Here is a 24,892-nt window from a genome sequence, read left to right as displayed (position 1 = left end):
ATGGGCTTATTTTCCATACAAATCTCTTTAAATCCTGTGCATTCTCAAGAACAGTATCTTTCATCCTTCACACCTTGAAAAACTACCTATCTTGGCTCAGAGACAACAATACAGCAAATAATGCCATAGGTAATCCAGCTGCAGGGCAGGGAATATTGCTACACAAAGTGTTAGACTTAAAACAGTTTGATTTCTTATGATCTTAGTTTTGTTAGATTCTGGGCAAATTGTCAGGAAATTCTTGTTACTTTAACATGTCATGGCATATATTTTTTGAAAAAAAAACCCCATAAAATTTATAACTGTACACTAAAAAGGTGAATTTTATCCTATGTAAATTATATCTCAATAAAACTGAGTTAGAAAAATTCACAGGAAAGCATCCTCATAGATAGTGTTAATCACTTACCTAATCACATCTATCACCTTCTAACTTACCTAGAAAATATTAGGTTGGATGGTATAAGAGATCAAAGATGATGCAAATGAATGAAATGATTGCTGATGGCAAAATACATACTAATATTAATTAGTATGTAACTAATACATACTAATAATAAATTCAGGCCTAAAGGTCAGGTGATGGCCAAGCCCTATGATAGCACCAGATTATAAACCTTTGCAAGACTATTTATCTCTATTCTAGATTTTCTGCCTCCAAATTCAGGCTCGGTTACAGTAATGAGGTAGGGTAGTCTGGTGGCTTAGCATAGCTTATGACAGAATGAGGTCATATGCTCAGCCCTAAATATGAACAGAACTTCAGGCATTACAACAGTATTTTGCCTAGGGGATTTCATGTATCTTCAGTGCATCAGATACATCAATCACTTGTATATTCACTTGCTTTTCTCCTAACTCCTAATTCAAGGCAAAGTCAATGGAACGTGCAGCCTGGTTCATCTGAGGGATGTTGTATTGGCTTCAAACAGCTCTCAGAATAATAGAGAACAAACTGATGGTTATCAGAAGGGAGTTGGGTTGGGGAACGGGTTATACAGGTGATGGGGATTAAGAAGTACACTTGTGATGAGCATGAGGTGTTGCATGGAAGTGTTGAATCACTATATTGTACACCTGAAACTAATATTATACTGTATGTTAACTAACTGGAATTTAAATAAAAACTTAAAAAAATAAAAATGTAAAAAAAAACCCCACACACCTCAGGTCCTTGTTGTCATATTTGAATCAAAATTTTAGGAACAGAACAAACCCTGAATCAGTCTGAATGTGGCTTACTACTTTAATGGGAAATAACATAAACAGGTAGGCTAGAAGTTTCTAATTCAAAGCTTTTGATTAGTTGTTTCTTGGCTAGAAACAACTGGATTGATCTTTTGATTTCCAGTGAAGGATTTCTACTTTGTTATGGCTAAGCTACAACTAATACTAGAAATTTAGAATAGTCAAGGAGATCAAATTCAGTCTCTTTAGGCTATGGATATTCATTATTATTTTTATAATAACCACTACTAGTGCTCGCTTCAGCAGCACACATATATATATATAATAACCACTACTATATATTATTGAGAATCTATGTTCTGGAATTAGTATACAGTTAAGGTTGAGAAACTTGGCTAAAGTTATAATGATAGGAATGGCAGGTAAGTTCAAATTTCTCTGACTCCAAAGCTATGTCCTTTCCAGTAAGCAGCACAATATGTATGTTATATATGATATAGCAGATACCACGTGTGTTGGCCTACATGTCTTCTGCAAAATAAATAAATCTAATACTAAATTAAAAGTTTAGATTAAAATGCTTATAAAGTTTATCTATGTATTGATTCATTTACTGACTGGTTGGAACATAGTAATGAATTTCATTTGTCTCTATCTTCCCTAAGCTAGAAACTAAGATAGAACAAAAGCACCTGGTACATATATAGGTATAGTACATACACACAATTTTGGAGTCACCATACCACAGTAGAGCCCTCAAAGGCCTACATGCCTCTATATTACCACCGCCCCCCCCCCCCCCCCCCCTTTTATGAAGTGACTATGATAAAGTCAGGCAAAGAAGGACCTTTATTTGAATTTGTCCCAGCATAAAAAAAATGTTTAGTGTCATGACTCCACTTTTCTTGGTATTAAAATATGTATTATATTTCTATATGGATAGTGTTAATGAATCAGTGACTTTTTCTTAGTGTTGTATGAACAAGAGTTAAATGATTATGAAACTTTATTTCTGTTCTTATCTACCTTGAATTATAAACTCCCAGAGAGATCTAGGTTCTTCAGCACACTCTTTTTTATTTTAAAGCACATAATAGGAGGACAAATAATTTGGGATCAGTAGACCTTGAAGTCTGAAGATTTGGGTTCAGACATTAGCAGGGTAACCTTGAGCAAGTTATGAAATTTTTCCTTAGTCATAATTTCTCCATCTCTGTAAAAGGAGAACAACACTAACCCTACAGGGTTGCTATAGGATTGAATAAGAAAATACACATGAAAAATACTTTGTTTGCCTTAAAGTACTATACCAACATTGATTATAATTTTTAGCAAACAAGGCTTAATAAATTCAAAATGTGATAATTTGTTGATTCTATGAACTAAAAACTACTTTTGAAACCAGTTTTTCCCGGAACTTAAATGGTAAACTATATTTCTAATGTTTCATGCAAAGTATATTTCTTAGGTTCTTTTGAATTTCTTTGTTAAAACATTCTCTTCATAACTTAGCAACTTTGTCACTGCATGGCTGTCCTTTAATTTAAACTGTGATTAGTTTTTTGCAATTCCTGTATTTCTTTTTTTTCTTTTTATTAATGAAAACCAGGAAAAAGCATAGGCTTTACAACCAAATGTAACCAAGCTGAAACTGTAGCTCTACTTATTTAAATACTCTGAGCGTCAGTTTTCTCCTCAGAAAAAGGCCTATCACAGGGGTGTTCTATTACATAAAAAAAAGAAACTACTGTTGGAGAAATTGTGGATTACAATTATTTTTAGATTCCTTTGTTACTGATTTTATTTGGGGTCTATAACATTGGTAACTTATTCTTAAAGCTGCAAATCTGGTCACAACCATTTTGTAATGAATGCCTAATTTAAGGAAGCTATACAACCTGTGTTTGATTTTGATTTGGTCCCTCTGAACAGCATCAAATATTCAATGGCTCTGCATAAAACAGATTATAAGACCTTCCTTTCTGCTCACTATTTCTAAGAGAACATTGCCCCTTTGAGGCAATTCTTTGGTGGAGTTTCCATGATCATCAGTAGTTTGTGATCATAGATAATATTTAATTGTATTATGAAGAATTTGGAGAATTTTTACAACACCACTCTACTTTTTGGCTCTTAAGTTTCCCTGAGTTCTCTGTTGGTCCCCCCATATTTTTGTATAGGTCTGATAAAAGTATTCAGGCTTAAAGTAGAAAAATAACACTATCAAAATTATATGGAACATTTCAAAATCACAGATGCCTTAGGAATTCCTGCTTTATATCTTATGAAGTCAGTGTCTATGGTTTTAATTGTTTCAGGGAAATTTGTCTTCATTCACTGTGGGGGACCTATATTTTCAGCCCAAATAAGAATAAAGCTTTTGAGACAAATTGTGTAGTCCAGAAAATTGTAGAGATATGAAAAACTTGTTTGTTCAAAAAAGAGATTTTCACTTTCACCTGGCAAGTGATGTACTTGATTCCGCTGTCTCACAGATGGTATTTCATTCCTATAAAAGCCTGGCGCTGCCTCAGGAGTTCTGGTAGCAAGTCCTAAAGGAAGGGAATGAAAGACTATTGGCATTTAATTTCTTAGCCCAAGTGAACCCAGAAGTTTTATCTTAGAGGTGAATTTCATGATAACGATTTGAAAGGGTCTCTATTTTGTGCCTTTATCTGAGTATTTAGTACTGCCCCAACAGAGGACTATCTTGAAGATTTCTTCTTTGGAAGATGTAGTGGGGTTCTAGAAATGTAGAACCACACAGAAGGAGCATTCAAGCTAGGCTGTAAGACGTAGTTCTAACCCAGGTTTGAGAAGAACAGAGCTGGTTACTTCTTTGTTAGTATTTTGTGATGTTAGTCTCTATGATATTTTAATAAAGATACCTTTATTAAAGATACCTAAATAAACATATTTTAATAGAGATACATATTTCTATCACCCTAGTCTTAACTTGAACTTGATAGCATAGTTAGTCTATTGTATATTGTGGACAGTGAGAATCACAAGGCTGATTAGGTAGGCTGCATAGGTAGCAGCAGTACTAGAACCTGATGCTAGACTAGGAAAAGATGTTCATCTGAGCAAATGATTTTTAAAGGCACACCTTCAAGAAGGAAAAATTAGAAAAATGCACATCTTGTGGACAGATATAAATCTACAGTTGAAGGCTAGGTTAGTTTTCAATTCCTTGTCCAAAGACAAAGGGCCTGTTTCCTTGAGGGATTGTAGTTCTGTTCCAGGTAAGTGGAGCTAGGGCTGAATGTTAGTTCCGGCTCATCCTCTTGGGAGGTATGTTTATGTAGTACACAAATTGCACAACCTTACCTGGTGAGTGAAAAAGGGTTACACAGCTTTAAGAAAAAACAACTATTTGTAAAATTATTAGTTTAATGTTGGTTTCTGCAGATAGACTCAGTTCCATTTGGCATGGAGTATGTTATTTTGTTCATTAGTTTATTCTCAGTAGGTAACATAATATCTACATAACTGCAGATACTGAAAATTACTTGTTGAATAGTTGGGTGAATAAATAAATAATATGAAATGTTTATATTATCCTGGGAGTTAAGAACATCAGCTTTCTGGTTGGCTCAATGGGATTCTTTTAGCTCCCAATTCCTATTCTGTTCTCTCTCATTATGCTCAAATAAATATTTAATAACCTTAAGCTTCACTATTTTTATTTGCAGTTTATTGGGCTAAAGGGAGTTTGAGATCCATGTAGGAAATCAGAGTTATAAAATGATTATTGGTCTCTGGCTTGCCTAATTACCAACCATTTTTGCTCAGCTATTTGCATCAATGTTTTAATCAGATTTTAAAGGGGTGAAAAGATCACAAAATAGATACTGAGAGGGTAAGTATTGAAAAAAATATTGTAAGAATTTTCACAGAGGCATGATGCTCAAGTGGTCCAGAGACCAGAAGCATTAGCATCATGTAGGAACTTGCTAGAAATGCAAAATTTCAGGCTGCACTCTAGACTTGTTGAATTAGAATCTCTGGCACTCAGCATTCTGTGTTTTAACAAACTCTTCACATGATTTTGATACAGGCTTACATTTGAGAAAAACTGAATTAAGGAAAAAAATAGAGAATGCAAGAACAGTATTGGCTCTTAAATGCTATATATACATGAAAAAGGGGAGATATACCCAGGTACAAACATAATAATTGCCATTATTAATCAGACCTAATGACCTGTTTTTTACTGTATGAATCAAGGAGACATTAGGAGGCATGGCTGCTTTTCTTAATTTTTCAAAAGTTAGATGTATTACATATATTCTAGTTTCCCTTAATTACATATTATTGATTTTGTCATTCATAAGTTATCTAAACATTTTAATTGTTTATATCTTCATTCTTTTCTACCTTTAGAGATAATAGGCTTCATGAGTTTTGTAAACTACTGTTAAAGTCTTAAACACAATTTTTTCAGTTCCATTTTAGTTTTATGAGCTTGGGCTAAAAAGTCTGCATTTACCCTAACTATACCTTTCCTGATAATCTAGATACCACAATTCCTACAATAGGAAGAGATTGCAGAATGTAGTTTTATGAATATGTGCTGCTGTGGTATTCTAGGAATAGCATCGGGCACATTCTCCCTTGTGGGCTTAGAAAGACCCCTTAATACAACACAATTATTTTTTTTTCATGGGAAATGGATGGAATATGCAAATAATATTTCCAATTTTCTTAAGGTAAAATAAACTTTGTTGGCACTATTCCCACAAGGATAAATTTCATATATTTTAACAAGTCTATAATGATTTAAAAGCCATAATAAGAGATCTCATTCCTCAATTATGAATATTTATATTCTAAGGTTGCTAGTAAAGAAGGGTGGGCCCTGCCTAGCAAACCAGTCTCAAATAGGGCACTGAAGTGATAAGTGAATCTTTTCACAGCGAATCATTTCTGTCCCAAGTAACCTAACAAAGTAGTTGAAACCTTCCTGCTTTGAAACAATCTACTTCATTGCATGTGAAGTCCTGATTCTGCCTTGCAGAAAGAAGTGTGGTGGTGGTATTTCCAGATTTGCTCTAACACTAATGAAAAAAGAAACATCAGAGGCAGAACGCTAACAGCAAGATGTCTACTAAAAACCTACAATAATTATCATAATTAGTTATGATATTGACATATCCCTGAGATTGGGAAGAAGGAAGAGATGTTTGCTAATACTACATATATTCAACATTGTATTGGAGATCCTAGCTAAAGTCTTCCTTTAGAAATAAGAAGTAGAACTGTAATTTTAACACTGAGCATAATTGGATAGACAGTCCAAAAGAATTTACAAATTATTGGAAGTTATCAAGTTTTCTAGATATGTCAGTATACAAAATTAATTGTATTTTTATATTCCTGCCACAAACAAGAAAAAGAAATAAAAAATTACAGCATATAAAAACACCAAATGCCAAAGAATAAAGCCAATGAAAGGTGTGCAAGACCTCTAAAATGAAAACTGAACATTTTACTGAGGGAAAGATGTATGTGGAACAGGTAAAACTTTCATACACTGCTAATGGAAGTAAAATTGATACAACCATTTTGAAAAACTCAGTAGTATTTACTGAAGCTGAACATAGACATACCCTAGGACCCCCCAAATTCACTCCAATGCGTGAGCAACAAAAATGAGTTTATATTTGCTTTGAAAATTTTACAAGATTGGTCAAAGCAGCTTTACTTAAAATAGCCCCAAACTGAAAACTACCTAAATGTGCAGCAACAATAAAATGCATAGATATATTCACATAAAGGAATATCACACAGCAATACAAATCACTCAGCAATGTAACTGAATATCATATATATAATGTTGAACAAAATTAGCAAGAAACAAAAGAAGTAAATAATGCATGTTTTCACTGATATGAGAGTCTAAACCCCACACAACGAATCTATGGTTCAAAGTCAAAACAGTAGGTACCTTTGTAGGAATAAGTGGCTGAGAGGCATGAGGGAAATTTCTGAGGTTCTAGAGACATTCCGCATTGTACCTCAGTTAAAAAAGCTTACTCCTAAAGAGGTAAGACCAAGGTATACAAAAAATTCCAAGTAAAAAAAGCAAGAGTTGTTGTATTAATAGTAAACAAAGTGGAATTCAGGTGGAAAAGACATAATATGAAATGAACAATGGTAATTAATGGTACAAGATGCACTTTTTGTGGATATATTTTAAAATATCTACACATGAATATTCTTAACACAGCAGATATAAGGAAAAACAGAAACACATTATTAGTACAGTATTTTAATTCTCCTTTTCTCCATCCTTGAGTCAAGTAATCAAAATATAAGGACAAGAAAGACTTAAATAATATGAAGGCAACACTTATAACTACTTAATGCTACAAGTTAACATTAACTCAGGTAAAACTGTCTACCATATGGAAAACACTGTTAATGCGATCGCAACTTATCAAAACCTATGACACATATAATGCACATATAATGGGAAATTTAATCTTATTATATAGATATAAAGAAATAATATCAATGTAAGAAATAAATGAATTAAGCATCTACCACACACACACACAAAAAGGAAAAGTGAAAAATAAAGGGAAGCAGAGGAGGGAACTAACAGTTAAAAGCAGAAGTTAAAAACCCCCAAACCCAGTAAAACTTGGGTTCAGGTTTTAAAAAAAACAACAGAAAAATAGATTGACTATTAACAGCCTAAAAGAAAGAACCACAGTCTTTGCATATGTTACACTGAACATTGTTAGAAAATTTCCATAATGAAAACTTTTCTTTTTTTTTAATGAAACGTTTTCTTTACAGATAATATGAACATACAAAATAAGTAATTATAAAGGTTAAATGACTTGATGGGAGAATTCTACCTAAACTTTAAAAAGTAGTTAACTCCAATAGTATTTAAATTGTTGGGCATAAAGAAAATCCTTAAAAGAAATATCTGAATGCAGAAAGCTGTTGTAAGGCAAGAGATACCACAAGCAAAATTAAGAAAAAATATTTGGATCTCATGTCATAAAAGGGTGATCTTAATTTGTAAAGAGGCAATAAAAATTGATATGAAAGGAACAAACAACCCTACAGAAAATGGGTAAATTGTATGAATAGATGATTTACAGAAAAAAAAATATTTAAAGAGTTCTTAAACAATTGAAAAGGTATTAAACAATGTGAGAGATAAGTTGAAATTACATTGACATATCCTTTTTTTCCCAACAGACTTATAAAATTAAAAAAATGATAACCAATAAACATTGGTTTATTGATGTTATTGATAGAAGGAGAGAAAATAGGGAGAATTTATAAAGATTAGACAGGCATATACTCTGTCTGACTCAGCAGCTCCAATTTTAGGAATTTATCTTATAGGTACCTGTACACATTTAAAATGAGGAATGTACCAAGGTTAGTCACTGCAGCATTGTTTGACATGACAGAAGTTTGATAGCAAACTAAGTGTCCTTTAATTGGTGAAAGGACTATATAAATTAATAGTACATACATGCAATTAAATATCATACAACTGTAATGATTATGTAATCAAATGGAAAGACAAGATACACAGTAAACTGAAACAAGCAAAGTAGAGTGAAATGCATATACTACTTGTGTATAAAACAGGAAGCAAAAAAGAATGTATGTCTTTTTGGTTTGTTTACAAACACAAACTGAAAAGATAAGAAAGTAACTATTTTTCAAAAGCGTGGAAACAATGTATGGGGAAGGATGGGAGGGAGAATTTAAATTCCATTTCTTTTTGACATTTGAACCCTATATTACTATTAAAATTCAGATTATGGATGAGAATTTAAAGTGAAGTTACTTAAATTGATATAGAATATTGAATTGAATTTTATATTGAAGATTTCTGACATAAAAATATCAAAGTAATATTTAAGGAGATTAATTTTGCAATATGATTTGCAAAATGAATTGTAAGAGTGAGAGATGGATAGCAGAGACACCTGTTAGAACATTTTGTGATACTTTAAATGTGGAATAATAAATGCCTAAATTAGGATGATGCCAATAGAAATGCAAAAGAAAGGGTAATGTATGAGATCATGTTTAAAATAAAAGCAGTAAAATAAGGATTAAATAGATATGATTAAACAAAAATTTACACAGACACAACTAGATTCTACTTAGCCTACATTCCTGAAGAATAAGGATAAACAACTAACAGCTCTTAAGACAGCAAACTGAAGAAATGTCACAGTTCTAAATGAATTTCTAAAAGTCAAAATTAATTCCTTTATAAGGTATTAAATGTTTATACATTTGTGTTAAGTTAAAATAAAAAATTAAAACAATTTTTGATACTCTATGTAAACATACCTATAGTTAAGTATCAAAGATATACCTAATATTTTTGGTGCTTAAAAATGTATATATTATTATATATGCATTGGAGAAAAATCAGATAAATAAATAAAATAAGCTAACCATTCATAATCCCACCACCCAACAATTTCTACTACTAACATTTTTTTTTGCATACCTTAAAGACTTATTCCTAGGAATCTTTATACTCTTTTTGTATATTTTAGTGGGCTCATGCTTTATCTTGATGCTTTAGTTCCAGCATATTATCATTTTTTCTTTTTTTATCAGTGAATATACATGTTTCCAAACTGTTGTCCAGAGGTATGAACCAACTAAGGTCCAATGGTATCATATTCTCTGCACCTACAGTATATATTTCTCACTAATTCAACTCTAGCTATAAGAAGACAGAATTTCTGTATAACATTACCAATTTTTATTTAGCATTCTTTACCTCTGGTAAAAAACCTTCCTTTAAAATGTCTTTAAAAGTACTACACTGAGGGTTATTGGAGTGGAGGGGGGTGGGAGGGATGGGGTGGCTGGATGATGGACATTGGGGAGGGTATGTGCTATGGTGAGCGCTGTGAATTGTGTAAGACTGATGAATCACAGATCTGTACCCCTGAAACAAATAATATGTTATATGTTAATTAAAAAAAAAAAAGTGCCACACTCATACCTCTGGTCTTCATTTTTTGGGAGGCAAAAAATATTTTTAAAGACATTTATTTCTAATTGATTTTGGAGTCAAATTTGTTTATGATTAAATTTCAGAAACTATATTACAATTACTAAAGTTATGAATTTCACATTGTAAGAATTATGAAAATAAAGCAGTAGATTACTGCAGTGAATTACCGGAAAACTGAAAGGTACCATTCATGTTTACCTGAAGTGGGAGACTTGCAGCGCTCGAGTTCCAGGGGAACTGGACTGTCATTTAGCTCAGTTAAACCTGAAAATGAAATGATAATAAGTGAGATAAATTTTGCTAACACTTTGTAGATAATTCTTATTTATTCCTGAAAATTTGAAAAGGTTTTTCTTCCCCCTGTGAAAACTACTTTTGTAGTCTCATGTTATGACAATGGTTCTGATAATTTGTTTCAACAAGTGATACCGGAAACAATAAGGAGCAATAACTAATAGATATGCAAAGAGTAACTGAACATAATGGTAGAAAAATATAAAATCTTTTTTATTTTTTCATATGAAATAGCTACTTTATTTTTTTTGTTATGTTAATCACCATACATTACATCATTAGTTTTTGATGTAGTGTTCCATGATTCATTGTTTGCGTATAACACCCAGTGCTCCATTCAGTACGTGCCCTCTTTAATACCCATCACCAGGCTAACCCATCCCCCTACCCCCTCCCTTCTAGAACCCTCAGTTTCTCAGAGTCCCTAGTCTCTCATGATTTGTCTACACCCAGTGCTACTTTAATAAATGACCTAAGTTTCACCTGAAAATAGACCAAAAAAATACAACTTATAATGTGTTTTTAAAAAGACCTAACCAAATCTACTTTCAAGAGAAATGCTTATTGGGTTTTATAAGGAACATTAAGGGTATGCTACAAATTTTAAATATTATACTTAGTTATAAAAAGGTAGTGTTATGTAGTACATATTAAGTGATTTGTTCGAGGGCATCAAATTCCTTCTTATAATAAACACTACATTTTTCTCTTATTTTTAATATTCTGTCATTCTACTGACATATACAAGGATCTACTGACACAAGAATAGGCACAATAGGTTAATAAACATTTTGTAATTCTCACTACTATGGCATTCATAAAACATCCTTAATTATGGTTTTCCTATCCTTGTAGGAGATTCTTGTATACTTTTTCTTTGTAAATAAATATTCAGAGTTTCTACTTTAATGTAAATCCCCATACCCAGAAGTACTTTGTCAATTACCAAAGCTATCTTTGTTCATAATCCTTGCCACCACTCCTTTATGTAATTTGTATGAATAAACTTGCTGTGCATTCAAAAAATCATAGAATTTTAGAAAAGGTCCACTGTGGTACTCTAGCCCAACTCTTACGTTTTACAGATAAGAAACTGTCAGTTCAAAGAGTTTAAACTATTTAAGGTTACAGAACTAAGTGCCAAAGCTTGAATAGAATTCTTTATATATTTAAGAATCTTTTGTTAGAAGTAGGTATTGTGAATATTTTTTTCCCATATGAGACTTATCTTGTCATTTTCTTAATGAAAATGAAATGTCTTTTGATGATCAGAAGATTAGTTTCCTTGAAGGACAAATTATCATTTTTTTTCCTTCTGTGATTTTTAAAATTCTTATATGAGTAATCTTTGCCTACTCCATGGTCATGAAGATATTATTGTTTTCTTCAAGAAACTTTTTAATATTCAGCTTTCTTTTTTACGACTATATTTCATCTCAAATTAATTTTGTGGTATGAAGAGATTAAGGTCCATTTTCCCCTATATGTTTGTCCAGTTTTTCTATCATTATTTGTTAAAAAGATTTTCCTTTCTTCATTGATTTTTATTAGTGACTTAGTAAAAAATAAATTGGCTACATAAATATAGGTTTATTTCTGGACTTTCTATTCTGTAGTACCCCACTAATTAACGTAGGTTTATAGTACATCTTTAAGTCAGGAGTAAAATCCTCCAACTTTGTTCTTTTCCAAGAGCTTTTTATTTTAGATTCTTTGCATTCCTAAATAAAGTTTAGAATCAGTTTGTCAATTTCTACAAAAGGATATGCCAACATTTTATTGGACTGTAATAAGTCCATAGATAATTTTGGCAGAATAAACATTTAAATAATAGTCTCCCAACCCATAAACATGGTGTTCTCCTCCATTTAAATGATCTTTTAAAATTTTTCTTTCTGCGCTAGTTTGTAGATTTCAGTATAGAGGTTTCGATCATGGCATTTTTCAAGTCTTCTATTTCCTTTTCGGTCTTCTACCTAGTCCTTGTATCCTTATTCAAAGTGCAGTATTGAAATTTCTAATTGTCTGTCTCCCTTTGATTCTGTCAAGTATTGCTTCATGTACATTTTAGTTCTGTTGTTAGATGCTTAGATGTTTATAATTGTTAAATTTTGATGGGTTGACCATTTTTTCATTTTAGATGTCTCTATTTCTAGTAACATTTTTTTTTGCTTTAAAATCTATTTTGTCTGATATTAACTACAGCCTCTTATGTTTGCTGTTTGCATGATCCTTTTACTTTCAACCTATTTGTATCTTTATGCCTTCAAATAGTATAGAGTTAAATCTTGATTTTAAAAAAAATCTAGTCCAACAATCTTTATCTTCTGATTGGATTGTTAAATCTATCCATACTTAATGTTATTATTGATATAGTTGGATTACATCTGTCATTTCACTTTAGGTTTTCTGTATGTCTCATGTCTTTTTTATTCCTCTAATCTTCCTTTACTGCTTTGTTTGGTATTAAGTAAATATCTTCTGGTGTAACTTATTCTTTCTTTAATAATTCTGTCATCATAATTTTTTAAAGATTTTATTTATTTATTTGACAGAGAGACAGCGAGAGAGAGAACACAAGCAGGGGGAGTGGGAGAGGGAGAAGCAGGCTTTCTGCTGACAGGGAGCCCAATGTGGGGTTCAATCCCAGGACCCTGGGATCATGACCTGAGTTGAAGGCAGATGCTTAATGACTGAGCCACCCAGGTGCCCCTCTGTCATCATATTTTTGGAGTTCTTTGTAATTGCTCTAAGACAACACATACACCTTAATTTATCAGAATCGACTTCAGGTGTATATTAACTTAATGCCAGGGGGATATAGAAATGTTACTCTTTTATAGCTCTATATCCTCTTTTCCCCTTTATGTGCTATTATATTGGCATACATATTACATCCATATGTGTTAGAAATCCAACAACATATTATAATTACTTTATATAACTGTTTTTTTTTTATAAAACCTGAGAGACAGAAGAGAGCAAAAAATGTATTTATAAAGTTTGTGTATTAACTTTCTAATTTACCATTTCTAGCTCTCTTCATTTGTTGTGGTCAATCCACCTGGTTTCATCTGCTTACTCAAATACAGCTTTGCTCCCACCTACCTCCACGGTGCTGTTATTGAAAATATTTTACATTTCTATATGTTATAGGCCCAACAATACAATTTTATACATATTTTTATAAATGGCTTATTAAATCAGTTAGATGAAAAATGTGCACTTACACTATTTTATAATTACATATTTACCTTAATAATGTTCTTTTTTTTCCTTTGTGTGAATTCAAGTTATCATCTGGTGTTTACTTTCTTCAGCCTGAGAAAACTTTATTTAGTATTTCTTGTAAAGTGGCTATGCTAGCAACAAAATTCTCTCATTTTTTGTTTATCTGGGAATGTCTTTATTTCATCTACATTTTTGAAAGATCATTTTGCTGGATATAAGATTCTGGGGTTTAGTTTTTTCCTTTGAGCACTTTGAATATGTTGTCCTATTGCTTCCGACCTAAACTGTTTCTGATGAACTATTAATCCTACTGGAGTTCCCTTGTAGTGACAAGTCATTTTTCTCTCAGTTCTTTCAAGATTTTCTCATTACCTTTCTGAATTTATACTATGCCGTGTCTGGGTGTGGATATCTTTGCATTTATCCTATTTGGAGTTCACTGAGCTTTTGGACATACACATTAATGGTATTCATCAAATTTTGGAAGTTTTCTGCCATTATCTTTTTGCATATTTTTCTGCTTCTCTCTCTTCTCTCCTTCTACTACTCTTATTATGGACATGTTGGTGTACTTAAGCTACCCCAATTTTTTTTTCTCTTCTTCAGAATGCATAGTCTCTATCAGCTTACCTTCAAGTTTGCTGATACTGTTTCTACCAGTTCAGATCGACTGTTGAGTCCCTCTAGTGAATTTTTATTTTCACTTATTGTACTTGGTTCTTGTTTTCCCTTGACCCCATTCACTAATTTACCCATCTTCCACTCTCTGCCTGTGGAAACCACTAATCTGTTCTCTGTATTTATGTGCTCATTTTTGTTTTCTCTGTTCTTTTTTAGATTCCACATATAAGTGATATCGTATGGTATTTGTCTTTGTCTTATTTCACTGAGCATAATGTTTTCAAGGTCCATCCATGTTGTTGCAAATGGCAAGATTTCCTTCTTTTTTATGGCTGAATAATAATCCATTGTGTGTGTGTGTGTATGTGTGTGTAACACACTTGTATTTTCTTTACTCATTCATCCATTGATGGACACTTAGGTAGTTTCCACATCTTGGTTATTATAAATAATGCTGCATGGGAGTGGCATATATCTTTTTTGAGTTAATTTTTTATTTCTTTGCATAGACACCTAGAAGTGAAATTGCTGGATCATATGGTAGTTCTATTTTTAATTTTTGAGGAACCTCCATACTGTTTTTCAAAGTGGCTGTACCAATTTACATTCCTACCATCAGTGCACAAGGGTTTCCTTATCTCTACATCCTTGCCAACACTTGTTATTTCTTGTCTTTTTAGTGATAGCCATTCTAACAAGTGTCAGGTGATATATCATTGTGGTTTTGATTTGCATTTCTCTGATGATTAGTGATGCTGAGCACCTTTTCATATACCTGTAGGCGATCTGCATGTCTTTTTTGAAAAATGTCTATTCAGATCCTCTGCTCATTTTTTAATTGGGATTTTCTTTTCTTGCTATTGAGTTGTATAATTTCTTTATTTGGATATTAACCCCTTATCAGATATATGATTTTTAAATATTTTCTCCCATTTCATGGATTGCCTTTTCATTTTGTTGATGGTTTCCTTTGCTCTGCAGAAGCTTTTTAGTTTGATATCATCCTACTTATTTTTGCTTTTGTTGCCTTTGTTTTTGGTGTCAAATCCAAAAAATTATTGCCAACACCCAGTCAGGAACATACTGCCTATATTTTTCTTCTAGTATTTTTATGGTTTTGTATCTTATGTTCCAATTTTTAATCCATTTTGAGTTAATTCTTGTATATGGTGTAAGATAGTTCTGTTTGCTTCTTTTTCTAACTTCAGTCTCTGTTGATATTTGCTATTTGATGAGACATTATCATCATAGTTTTCCTTCTTTAAGCATGGTGTCTTTAGGCTCTTTAAAAATTTTTCATGGCTGCTATGATGTCTTTGTTAAACCCAACATCTGGGACCTCTCAGAGGCAATTTCTCTTGCCTTGTTTTTCCTGTGAATGGGTCACACTTTCCTGTTTGATTGCATGTCTTATAATATTTTGTTGATAACTAGACATGTTAGGTAACATAGTATAGCAATTCTGGATATTGATTACTGATGCCCCTCTCCCCTTTCTGGTTTTTGTTGTTGTTTGCTTGTTTAGTGACTGGGCTAGACTATTTTAGTGAAGTTTATTTCCCTTACATTGTGAAGACTTTGATGTTGCTTATCAGAGGGTGTAACCGTCAGTGTGCATACAGTCACCCCGGGATGGAAGTAGTTTTAGCAGGGGTCTCTTTCCCTGATCTTTCTGTTGATATCAAATCCAGCTACTAGGTATCACAGCCACAGCCAGGTGAATGTTTTATTGTTTTTGACAATGCCCCAGGATATATATTACTCAACATTCTAATCCAATTTAGGCAGAGGTCATATTTGAAGCCAGTCTTTGAGGTTTGTTCAAATCCCAGTAGGGGTCTTAGTTGTCTCTTCTTGGTTCTCTCTGGTGAACAGCTCACCTATGGTCTAACTGGTTGCTCTTAATTAAGAGGAGCTACCAGCCTCTTATTTGATTTCCACCAAATACTTCATTGGTTTTGAGGGCATCCTTGGGCTTGAACTTCCCCAAATTTTGTTTCAATAAAGATAGTTCCTTTGGGGAGAGCTTCAGAGTTCCCTATTTTATAGTCTGCCTCTTCCCCTTGGCAAAACTTCTGAGCCACTAGTCTGAACTCTGGGCAGGTGTGGTAACCTCTGGCTTTCCCAGCTTTACTTTTCTGGCATGAATGTTTATCCTATGAGCAAGCTGAGTGGGAGCAGTCAGGGCCTCAGCATTTTGGCTTGCTATGCTTGGGATAGACATTTTGTCCTATGAGTGGGGCATTGGCAGGGGAGGGGAGCCTTTGACCTCTTGGCCAGACTCACCAGGAATTTGTCCTTTTCAACTTGGAGTTGGAGGGGATGAGAAATGCTGGCAACCTGAAGGCAGGAGAGGTACAGACAAGTTCTGACTCAGAGTCAAAGAATCACTTTTTACCAAGTGTCAGTAGATTTTCTTGAATAAATGTTTCTTTCTTTTCTATATCCTCTTAGGACAATTTCCAGAGGTTTTAAGTGATTGTTTTGGTAAAACATAGTTTTCCCCAGTTATACTTTTTCTCTGGAGAATGTGTCCATGACACTCCTCAGGATGCCATTTGGAAGTCTATCGTGTACCTGGTATTTTAAAAATAAATACATTTCTTGTTTCCTTTTATTATATAGAAAGATAATTGACTTTGTATACTGTGTACTCTTCAATGTTGCTAAGTTCACATACTGTTTGTAGCTTTTTTTTTTAGATTCCTTTGGGTTTCCTCAATACACTATAATATCATTGGCAAATAAAGTTAGTTTCAGTATTTTCTTTCTAAACCTTAGGCATATTATTTTTTATCCTCATTTTGCCCTTACTAGGTCATCAAATACAATGTTGAAGAAAGGGGATGAGAGTGGACATCATTGCCTTGTTACCAATTTTAGTGGAAAAATATCCAATATTCCACAATTAAGCATGATGTTATTTGTAGGTTTTTTACTGATGGGCTTTATTCATTTGAGGAAATATTCTATTCCTTGTTTTATGGTGATTATTCTAAAGTGTCAATTCATGAGAAGTTTTTTTTGCATGTATTGAGATGATTATATAATTTTCTCCTTTATTATGTTAATTAGGTGTTTTGCATTGATTGGTTTTCAAATATTAAACTTAGATTCCTGGGATAAATCTACCTTGGCAATGATATTTTATCTTTCTTACATATGTTGTCTTCCATTTGCTAATATTTTATTTATGATTTTTGCGTCTGTTTATAAGCGAGACTAGCCTATACTTTTCCTTAAGTTTGTCAAGTTTTAGTTTTTAGCATTGTGCTGGCCTCAGATAAGCAGTTGGGAAGATTTCCTTTCTTTTTTCTATTCCCTGAATAGAAGATTTGCATAAGATTAGTGTTATTTCCTCTTAAATGTTTGATAGAATTAATCAGTGAAGTTATTTGAAGCCTGCAGTTTTCTTTGTTGTGGGTAATTTTTTTTTAAAGATTCATTTATTTATTTGAGAGAGAAACAGAGATAGAACACAAGTGGGGAGGAGATGGAGAAGCAGGTTCCCCGTTGAGCAGGGAGCCCGACGTGGGTCTCCATCCCAGGACCCCGGGATCATGACCTGAGCCGAAGGCAGATGCTTAGCCTACTGAGCCACCCTGGTGCCCATGGGTATTTAATCTTGAATACAATTTTTTTTTTTTAAAGATAGGAGGCTATTTATATTTTCCAATGTGTTTGGTGTCAGTTTTTATAATTTTTTTCTTTCAAGAAATCTCTTAATTTCATCTATTCTGTCAATTTACAGGCATATAGTTGTTCATAGTTTTATATTTTTAATGTCTGTAGAAAATCCATAGTAATGCTCTTTTTCATTTATCATATTGGTTATTTACTTTTTTCCTCCTTGATCAGTCTTACTAGGGTTTTACAGGTCTTAGTAATTTTAAATTAAAAAAAGAACTATCTTGTGGTTTTGTTGATCTACTCTACTCTTTGCCCTTTATTTCATTCACTTCTGTCTTTATTTCCTTCCTTCTGTTTACTTTGTGTTACACGGTTCTTTTTTAGTGTCTTAACAAAGTTTAGATTATTGATTTGATATCATTTCTTCTCTAATATAAGCACTTATGTTCTAAATTTTCCCTTAAATACTATTTAAGTAACATCTCACCAATTTTGGTATTTTGTGTTTATACTTTCAGTTCAAAAATATTTAAAAATTGGGGCACCTGGGTGGCTCAGTAGGTTAAGCATCTGCCTTCGGCTCAAGTCATGATCCCAGGGTCCTGAGACGGAGCCCAGCGTCAGTCTCCCTGCTTGGTGGGGAGTCTGCTCCTCCCTTCCCCCTGCTCGTGCTCTCTCTCTCGTTCACTCTCTCTCTCCCAAATAAATAAATAAAATCTTTAGAAAAGTCTTTAAAAGTTTCACTGTGATTTGTTTTTAAGCCATGAGAGTCTTAGTTTGGGGATTTTAAGACATATTTCTGTTAATGATTTCTAACAACTTTTTTTTTATGACCAGAGAACATACTCTGCTTGATTTCAGTCCTTTAGAATCCATTATACATGTGAATATTCCATGTCTACTTGAAAAAAATGCATATTTTCCTTTGTATGGTATAGGGGTCTATTGACTTCAGTTAGGTCAATTTGGTAAAGAGAGTTTCGTAAGAGCTTTATACACTTAACAATTTTTTTCTATTTGTTCAATCAGTTACTGAGGAGAAATGATGAATCCCAGCTATGATTGTCAATTTGTCTATTTCTTTCCTTCATTTCCTTTTTTGCTTTCTACATTTTGAATATCTCTTATTAGGTCTGTACCTGTATAGGATTTTTATACCTTTCTGATAAAGTGATTCTTTTATAATTTAGAACTGCCTCTCTATATCCTTGTCTTAAAGTTTCATATAATATAGCCACATCAGCTTTCTTGAGGTATTTTGATAAAATTATTGTTCCCTTCTTTTACTTTCAATCTATTTGTATGTTTTTATAATTAAAGTGCAGCTCTTATAAACAACATATAGTAGGTCTTTTTTTTTTTTTTCATCTTGTCTCACAATTTCTGCCCTTTTTTGGGGGGGGGGGTTGCTCCTTTACATTTAATATAATATAATCATTGATAGAGTTAGGTTTACATCCATCATTTTTTTTTTTTCAGTTTGCCCTTCTGTTCTATTTTCCACTATTTCTCTTTTCTGTCCTTTGAGAAAAACAAATATTTTTTAGTATTCAATTTTATCTTCTCTTTGGCTACTTAACTACACCTCTTTTTTTTTTTTTTAGTGGTTCTTCTAGGGATTATAATATGCATCTATAATTCATCACAATCTACTTTTAATTATTATTGCACCATTTCTCTTATGATGAAAGAAACTTAAAACATTATGACATTATGTCTTTCCTGTCCTTTGTTACTATTGTCATATATTTTTCTTCTACATGTTATCAACCCCATAATACAGTTAGTTTTTAATTTAAAAATTAAATGAACTCTTAGGGATTTTATGAAAAGACAAAATAATCTTTTATATTTACCCACGTATTTATTCTTTCCAATGCTTTTCATTCTTACCATATATCTAAATCTCTATCTGGTATTATTTCCATCAGCTTAAAAAACCTCCTTTACCATATTTTGTAGTACAGGTCTGTCGATGACAAATTTATTTACCTTTATTTTAAAATAATTCTGCTAAATGTGGAATTCTGGCTTTTCCTATTCTTTGCAGTCCATCCATCTATAGAAGGCCCACTTTTTTTCTGCATCTGTGCCCAGTCACTTGTCCCAGGTATGGAAGCAGCCACAGCTTTCTGCTCATCTATGAGTGGTTCTTTTCACTCTGGAATTCACTCAGTCAAGGTTTCTTTGAATCCACCACTTTTTAATATCCCCGTAGAAAAGTATGATTTTAATTTTATCATTATATTTATCACAGGGTTTTATTATTGTTGTCATCATTGTTGTTACCATGGGAATGAACTTTCATGTGTTTAACATCCTATCTGGAAATGGGAAACCCCTCCCTCACTTTTATTTTATATTTTGGAAATACTGTGAAAGCTGGATTGAAGACATGGAAGACCAAAAGAATGGAAACTAGTGAGATTGATTAATCCATTACTGATACTAGTAGGTATCCAATGAAGTGCTCAGAGTCCATGCCAAATAATTGTGCTTTTACCAAGATTATAGTGAGATTTCCCAAAGATAAGGTGGAGAAAGTTATGTCTGATATATAGAGTAAAGCAAATTGACTAAACTTGGAAGATTTGTACAGTGAGTCATTAGAAAATATATAATAAATCCTGGTTGAGAACAGATACAGAAATTTTATGGTAAATAACTGAGTATCAGAAGACAAAACCCCTTTGGTTATAGTGAATTATATCAACTTTTATTTAAAATTTCTAAGAGTATACAGTTGACCCTTGTGTAACAAGGGTTTAAACTATATGGGTCCACTTTTACATGAATGTTTTTCAGTAAGTACAGTATACTGCTATAAGTGTATTTTCTCTTCCTCATTTGCTTAATAACATTTTCTTTAGTGGACTTTATTGTAAGAATATAGTATATAATACATATAACATGCAAAATATGGTTGGAAAGGCCTTTAGTCAATAGTAAGGTATTAGTAGTAAAGTTTCTGGGGAGTCAAATTTAAACACAGATTTTTGACTGCACAGGCACCAACCTCTAACCTCACACTGTTTAAAGGTCAACTGTATACTTATAATGTATCTTAGTGTATAATATAATTAAGATAGTATTTGAAGTAGCAACTTGTGAATGTTATATAAAATATCAGTATTTTTTAGGAGACTAATACCCAGTACACAAGTATCTCCATACATATAACTAGTATACACTTTGGGGGGGATTTTTTTACCCAATTATGATTTACCATATAAATGCTCTGGTCTGAAGATTTTCCAACTTGATTGACATTTTGGTGAGATAATTTTTTGTTGTGAGGTAGTATATTATAGGATGTTTACTGGCATTCTACTTACTAGATGCTAGTAGAGTACCACTCCCCTAATTGTGAAGGCAATAAATATCTCCAGACATTGACAAATTTCCTGTCAGGGACAAAATCATTCCTGGTTGAGAACCACTGCTGTTAAATTATATTAGCTTGTTTTACTTGTTTGACTCATACTGAGATTACTAACTAAACTCTAGAAAACTCCACATATTACTAATAGCTCCCCTACTTTTTTCTTCTTTGTTCATTTTGTTTAAAAGATGAAACCTTATATTTTATCTACTACAATTCAATGTAGTTGCTTTCCAGCACAAAGTTTTGGGGTAAAAATTTTAAACTGTAAAACTGATTTCAAAAAGAAAGGAAACTTACTAAAGTATAGACCTGGAAATCAGAGATATAAAAACCACTTGTTCAACCAAATCATACATTCTTCAATTTATCCCCCTCATTCTATAGCTCTCTCCTTTTCTTTTATGTACCAATTACAATAAAGAAAGCCTCCTATTAACCAATCTTTGTACATATGTTCTGATTCCCATCCCCTCTCACCTTCTTAAGGATTTTGCTCCTTTTGTTATCCCTTCTTTCTATCATCAATCACTCTTTCTCTAGGTATCATTCCATATTCACCTTAACTTTAAAATATGCTCTTTATCTAAAATGAAAGCACAAAAAGTTCCTCCTCTTAACCCTTTATTCCAATCCAGGTACTGACCTATTTTTCTGCACTCCTTTATAAGACATCTTAAAAGAGTTATCTACTTGTTCTGTTTCCTCACTTGCCATTCTTCTTTCTAATATAATTTTGGTTTCTATCCTAATACTTTTCCCTAACTACTTTTTAAAGAGTCACAAAGCAAGACCCACTAGTCATTCTTCTAAGCTTATCCTGTTTTTCCTATCTGCAGCATTTAACATGGCTAACCATTTCCCGAAACACTCCCCTTTATTTTGGCTATCATTCCATATTCACCTTAACTTTAAAATATGCTCCCCAGTCTCCCCATTTTTTTCTCTTCTCTCTAGCAAGTCCTCTGAGCCAGCTGCTCCTCTTCCTTTGAAGTTTAAATGTTGAAATTCCTGATGTCTCTGTCCATAATCCTCCTTTTCCCTCCCTCTGTTCCTTTTCTCTCCCCTGCCTATGTAATTTCATTTATTCCCATGTCATTACACACTATCTGTATGCTAAAGACTCAAATTACAGCACTGATATTCATATTTGTTTACTTGTCCACTTGACATCTTCATTTGGATAAATGACAGACATACCAAAATTTAACATATCTAAAACTGAAGTTTTATTCCTTATTACCATGCTCAACCCCAACCCTAACTTCATCTTTGTATCATGACACAGTGTCAATCAGTTCAAGCCCAAATCTGGGAAGAATCTTTGATTCCACTCTCTGATCTCCCACACTGAATTATAATTAGTAGCTCTGTAAGTACTAATGATTCTTGGACCTGTCCTTTTTCTCTACAATAACATGGCTAAAACCCTAGTTAAAGCCACCTTCTTTTCTTGCCTGGAGTATAACACTGGCCTCCTAACTGGTATGCTAGCTTTTTTTTTCTTTTTTTCTTTTGGCCCCACAATATATTCTTCATGCAGGAGTGTGGATGATATTTTTAAGACATAAAGCATATCATTCCCCTGCTTGAAATAAAATGGAATTTCTTATAATTGACTCAGAAACATGTATAATCTTGTCCCTGCTCATATAGATATCAAAATCTTAACTCATTTTCCTTTCTCAATAGTTTTCCACTAGGGCACCTGGGTGGCTCAGTTGGTTAAGCGACTGCCTTCGGCTCAGGTCATGATCCTGGAGTCCCGGGATCGAGTCCCGCATCGGGCTCCCTGCTCAGCGGGGAGTCTGCTTCTCCCTCTGACCCTCCCCCCTCTCATGTGCTCTCTCTCATTCTCTCTCTCTCAAATAAATAAATAAAATCTTAAAAAAAAAAAAATAGTTTTCCACTACATTCCTAGCCTCCTTGGCCTTTTTTCTATTTCTAGAAGATAGGTCCTTTACCACCTCAGAACCTTCTTTTTTTTTTTTTTTTTTTTTTTTTATATTTTTTTTATATTTTTTTTTTTTTTTGATTGAGAGACAGAGAGCACGAGAGGGGGGAGGGTCAGAGGGAGAAGCAGACTCCCCACCGAGCAGGGAGCCCGATGCGGGACTCGATCCAGGGACTCCAGGATCATGACCTGAGCCGAAGGCAGTCGCTCAACCAACTGAGCCACCCAGGCGCCCCACCTCAGAACCTTCTTATAGGCTGTTCACTCTGCCTGGAATACACTGCTCCCTGCTGATTATGTGGCTAATTCTTTTTTGAAAAAAAGCTTTATTGAGGTTTAATTTACATATTTATAAAGTATATGATTTGATACATTTGATAAATTTTGACATATATATACCCATAAAACTATCTCCATGATCAAGATAATAAATATATCCCTCATGCCCAAGAGTTTGTGTCTTTTTGTAACCTTCCTTCTAGCCCTTCCCATAAGTGCCCCTTCCCATCCCTAGGCATTGATCTGCTTTCTGTCACTACACATTAGTTTTCATTTCCTAGAATTTTATATAAATGGAATCATACAATATTCACCCTGTCTTGCCTGGTTTCTTTTATTCAGTGTAATTATTTTGAGATTCATCCATGGTACAATACTTCTCATAATGCACTCGTATGGAAAAAAAAAAAGAGGGAGGCATACCATAAGAGACTATAAAGAACAAACTGAGGGTGGCTGGAGGGGATGTGGGGGGGGGGATGGGGTAACTGGGTGATGGGCATTAAAGAGGGCACTTGTGATGAGCAGTGGGTGTTATGTAAGTGATGATCACTAAATTCTACTCCTGAAACTAATATTACACTATACACTACCTAAAATTAAAAAAAAAAAACTTGAAACATTTAAAAAGAGGAAAAAATAATGCATTCCTTTTTATAGCTTAGTAAACAGTTGAATGGATATAACAGAATTTGTTTATCCATTTACCTAATGTGGAGCTTTTAGTTATTTTTAACTACTGCAAGTGTTTCAGTGTTTGATTGCTATGAACGTCTTTGTATTGGTACAAGCTTTCCTGGGGTAAACAACTAAATATAAAATGATGACATCATATTATAAGTGTATGTTTAAATCTTTAAGAACCTGCCAACTGGTCTTCCATTGTCCATTCTTACCGGTAGGGTGGGAGAGTTCTATTTCTTCCACATTCTTGCCAATACTTGATATGATCAATCTTTTTAAATTTTAGCCACTCTAACAGATGTATAATGATATCTCGAAGTTTTAATTTGATTTTCCTAATGATGAATGTTGAGTATCTTTTCATATGCTTATTTTTTATTGTTTACTTCTTTAATTTGTCGATTGAATTATAAAAAAGGACCATCATTATATTTCTGGAATATTCTCTATTCAATCATTTTTGATATTTAGCTAGATTTGATTTTCTAAATGTTTCCCTTTGTTTTTCAAGTTTTTATTTAAATTCCAGTTAGTTAACATACAGTATAATATTAGTTTCAGGTGTAGAATTTAGTGATTCATCACTTACATACAACACTCAGTGCTC

At 33.1% G+C, this 24,892-nt stretch overlaps 1 protein-coding gene across 1 annotated transcript in view; it reads right to left on the bottom strand.

Moving 5' to 3' along the window:
• Positions 1 to 24,892, bottom strand: part of STXBP5L (syntaxin binding protein 5L) — a 419,146-nt gene that overhangs the window by 69,400 nt on the left and 324,854 nt on the right. The window contains exon 21 of the mRNA XM_021692509.1: positions 10,409 to 10,474. Within this exon, the coding sequence (XP_021548184.1) occupies positions 10,409 to 10,474 (66 nt within the window). The remainder of the gene's footprint in view (positions 1 to 10,408; positions 10,475 to 24,892) is intronic.

This window comes from Neomonachus schauinslandi, chromosome 1, assembly GCF_002201575.2.
Source record: "Neomonachus schauinslandi chromosome 1, ASM220157v2, whole genome shotgun sequence".
NCBI classification, from domain to species: Eukaryota; Metazoa; Chordata; class Mammalia; order Carnivora; family Phocidae; genus Neomonachus; species Neomonachus schauinslandi.
Note: the sequence above shows the minus strand (reverse complement) of the source record. Positions and strands in the feature narration are given on the sequence as shown.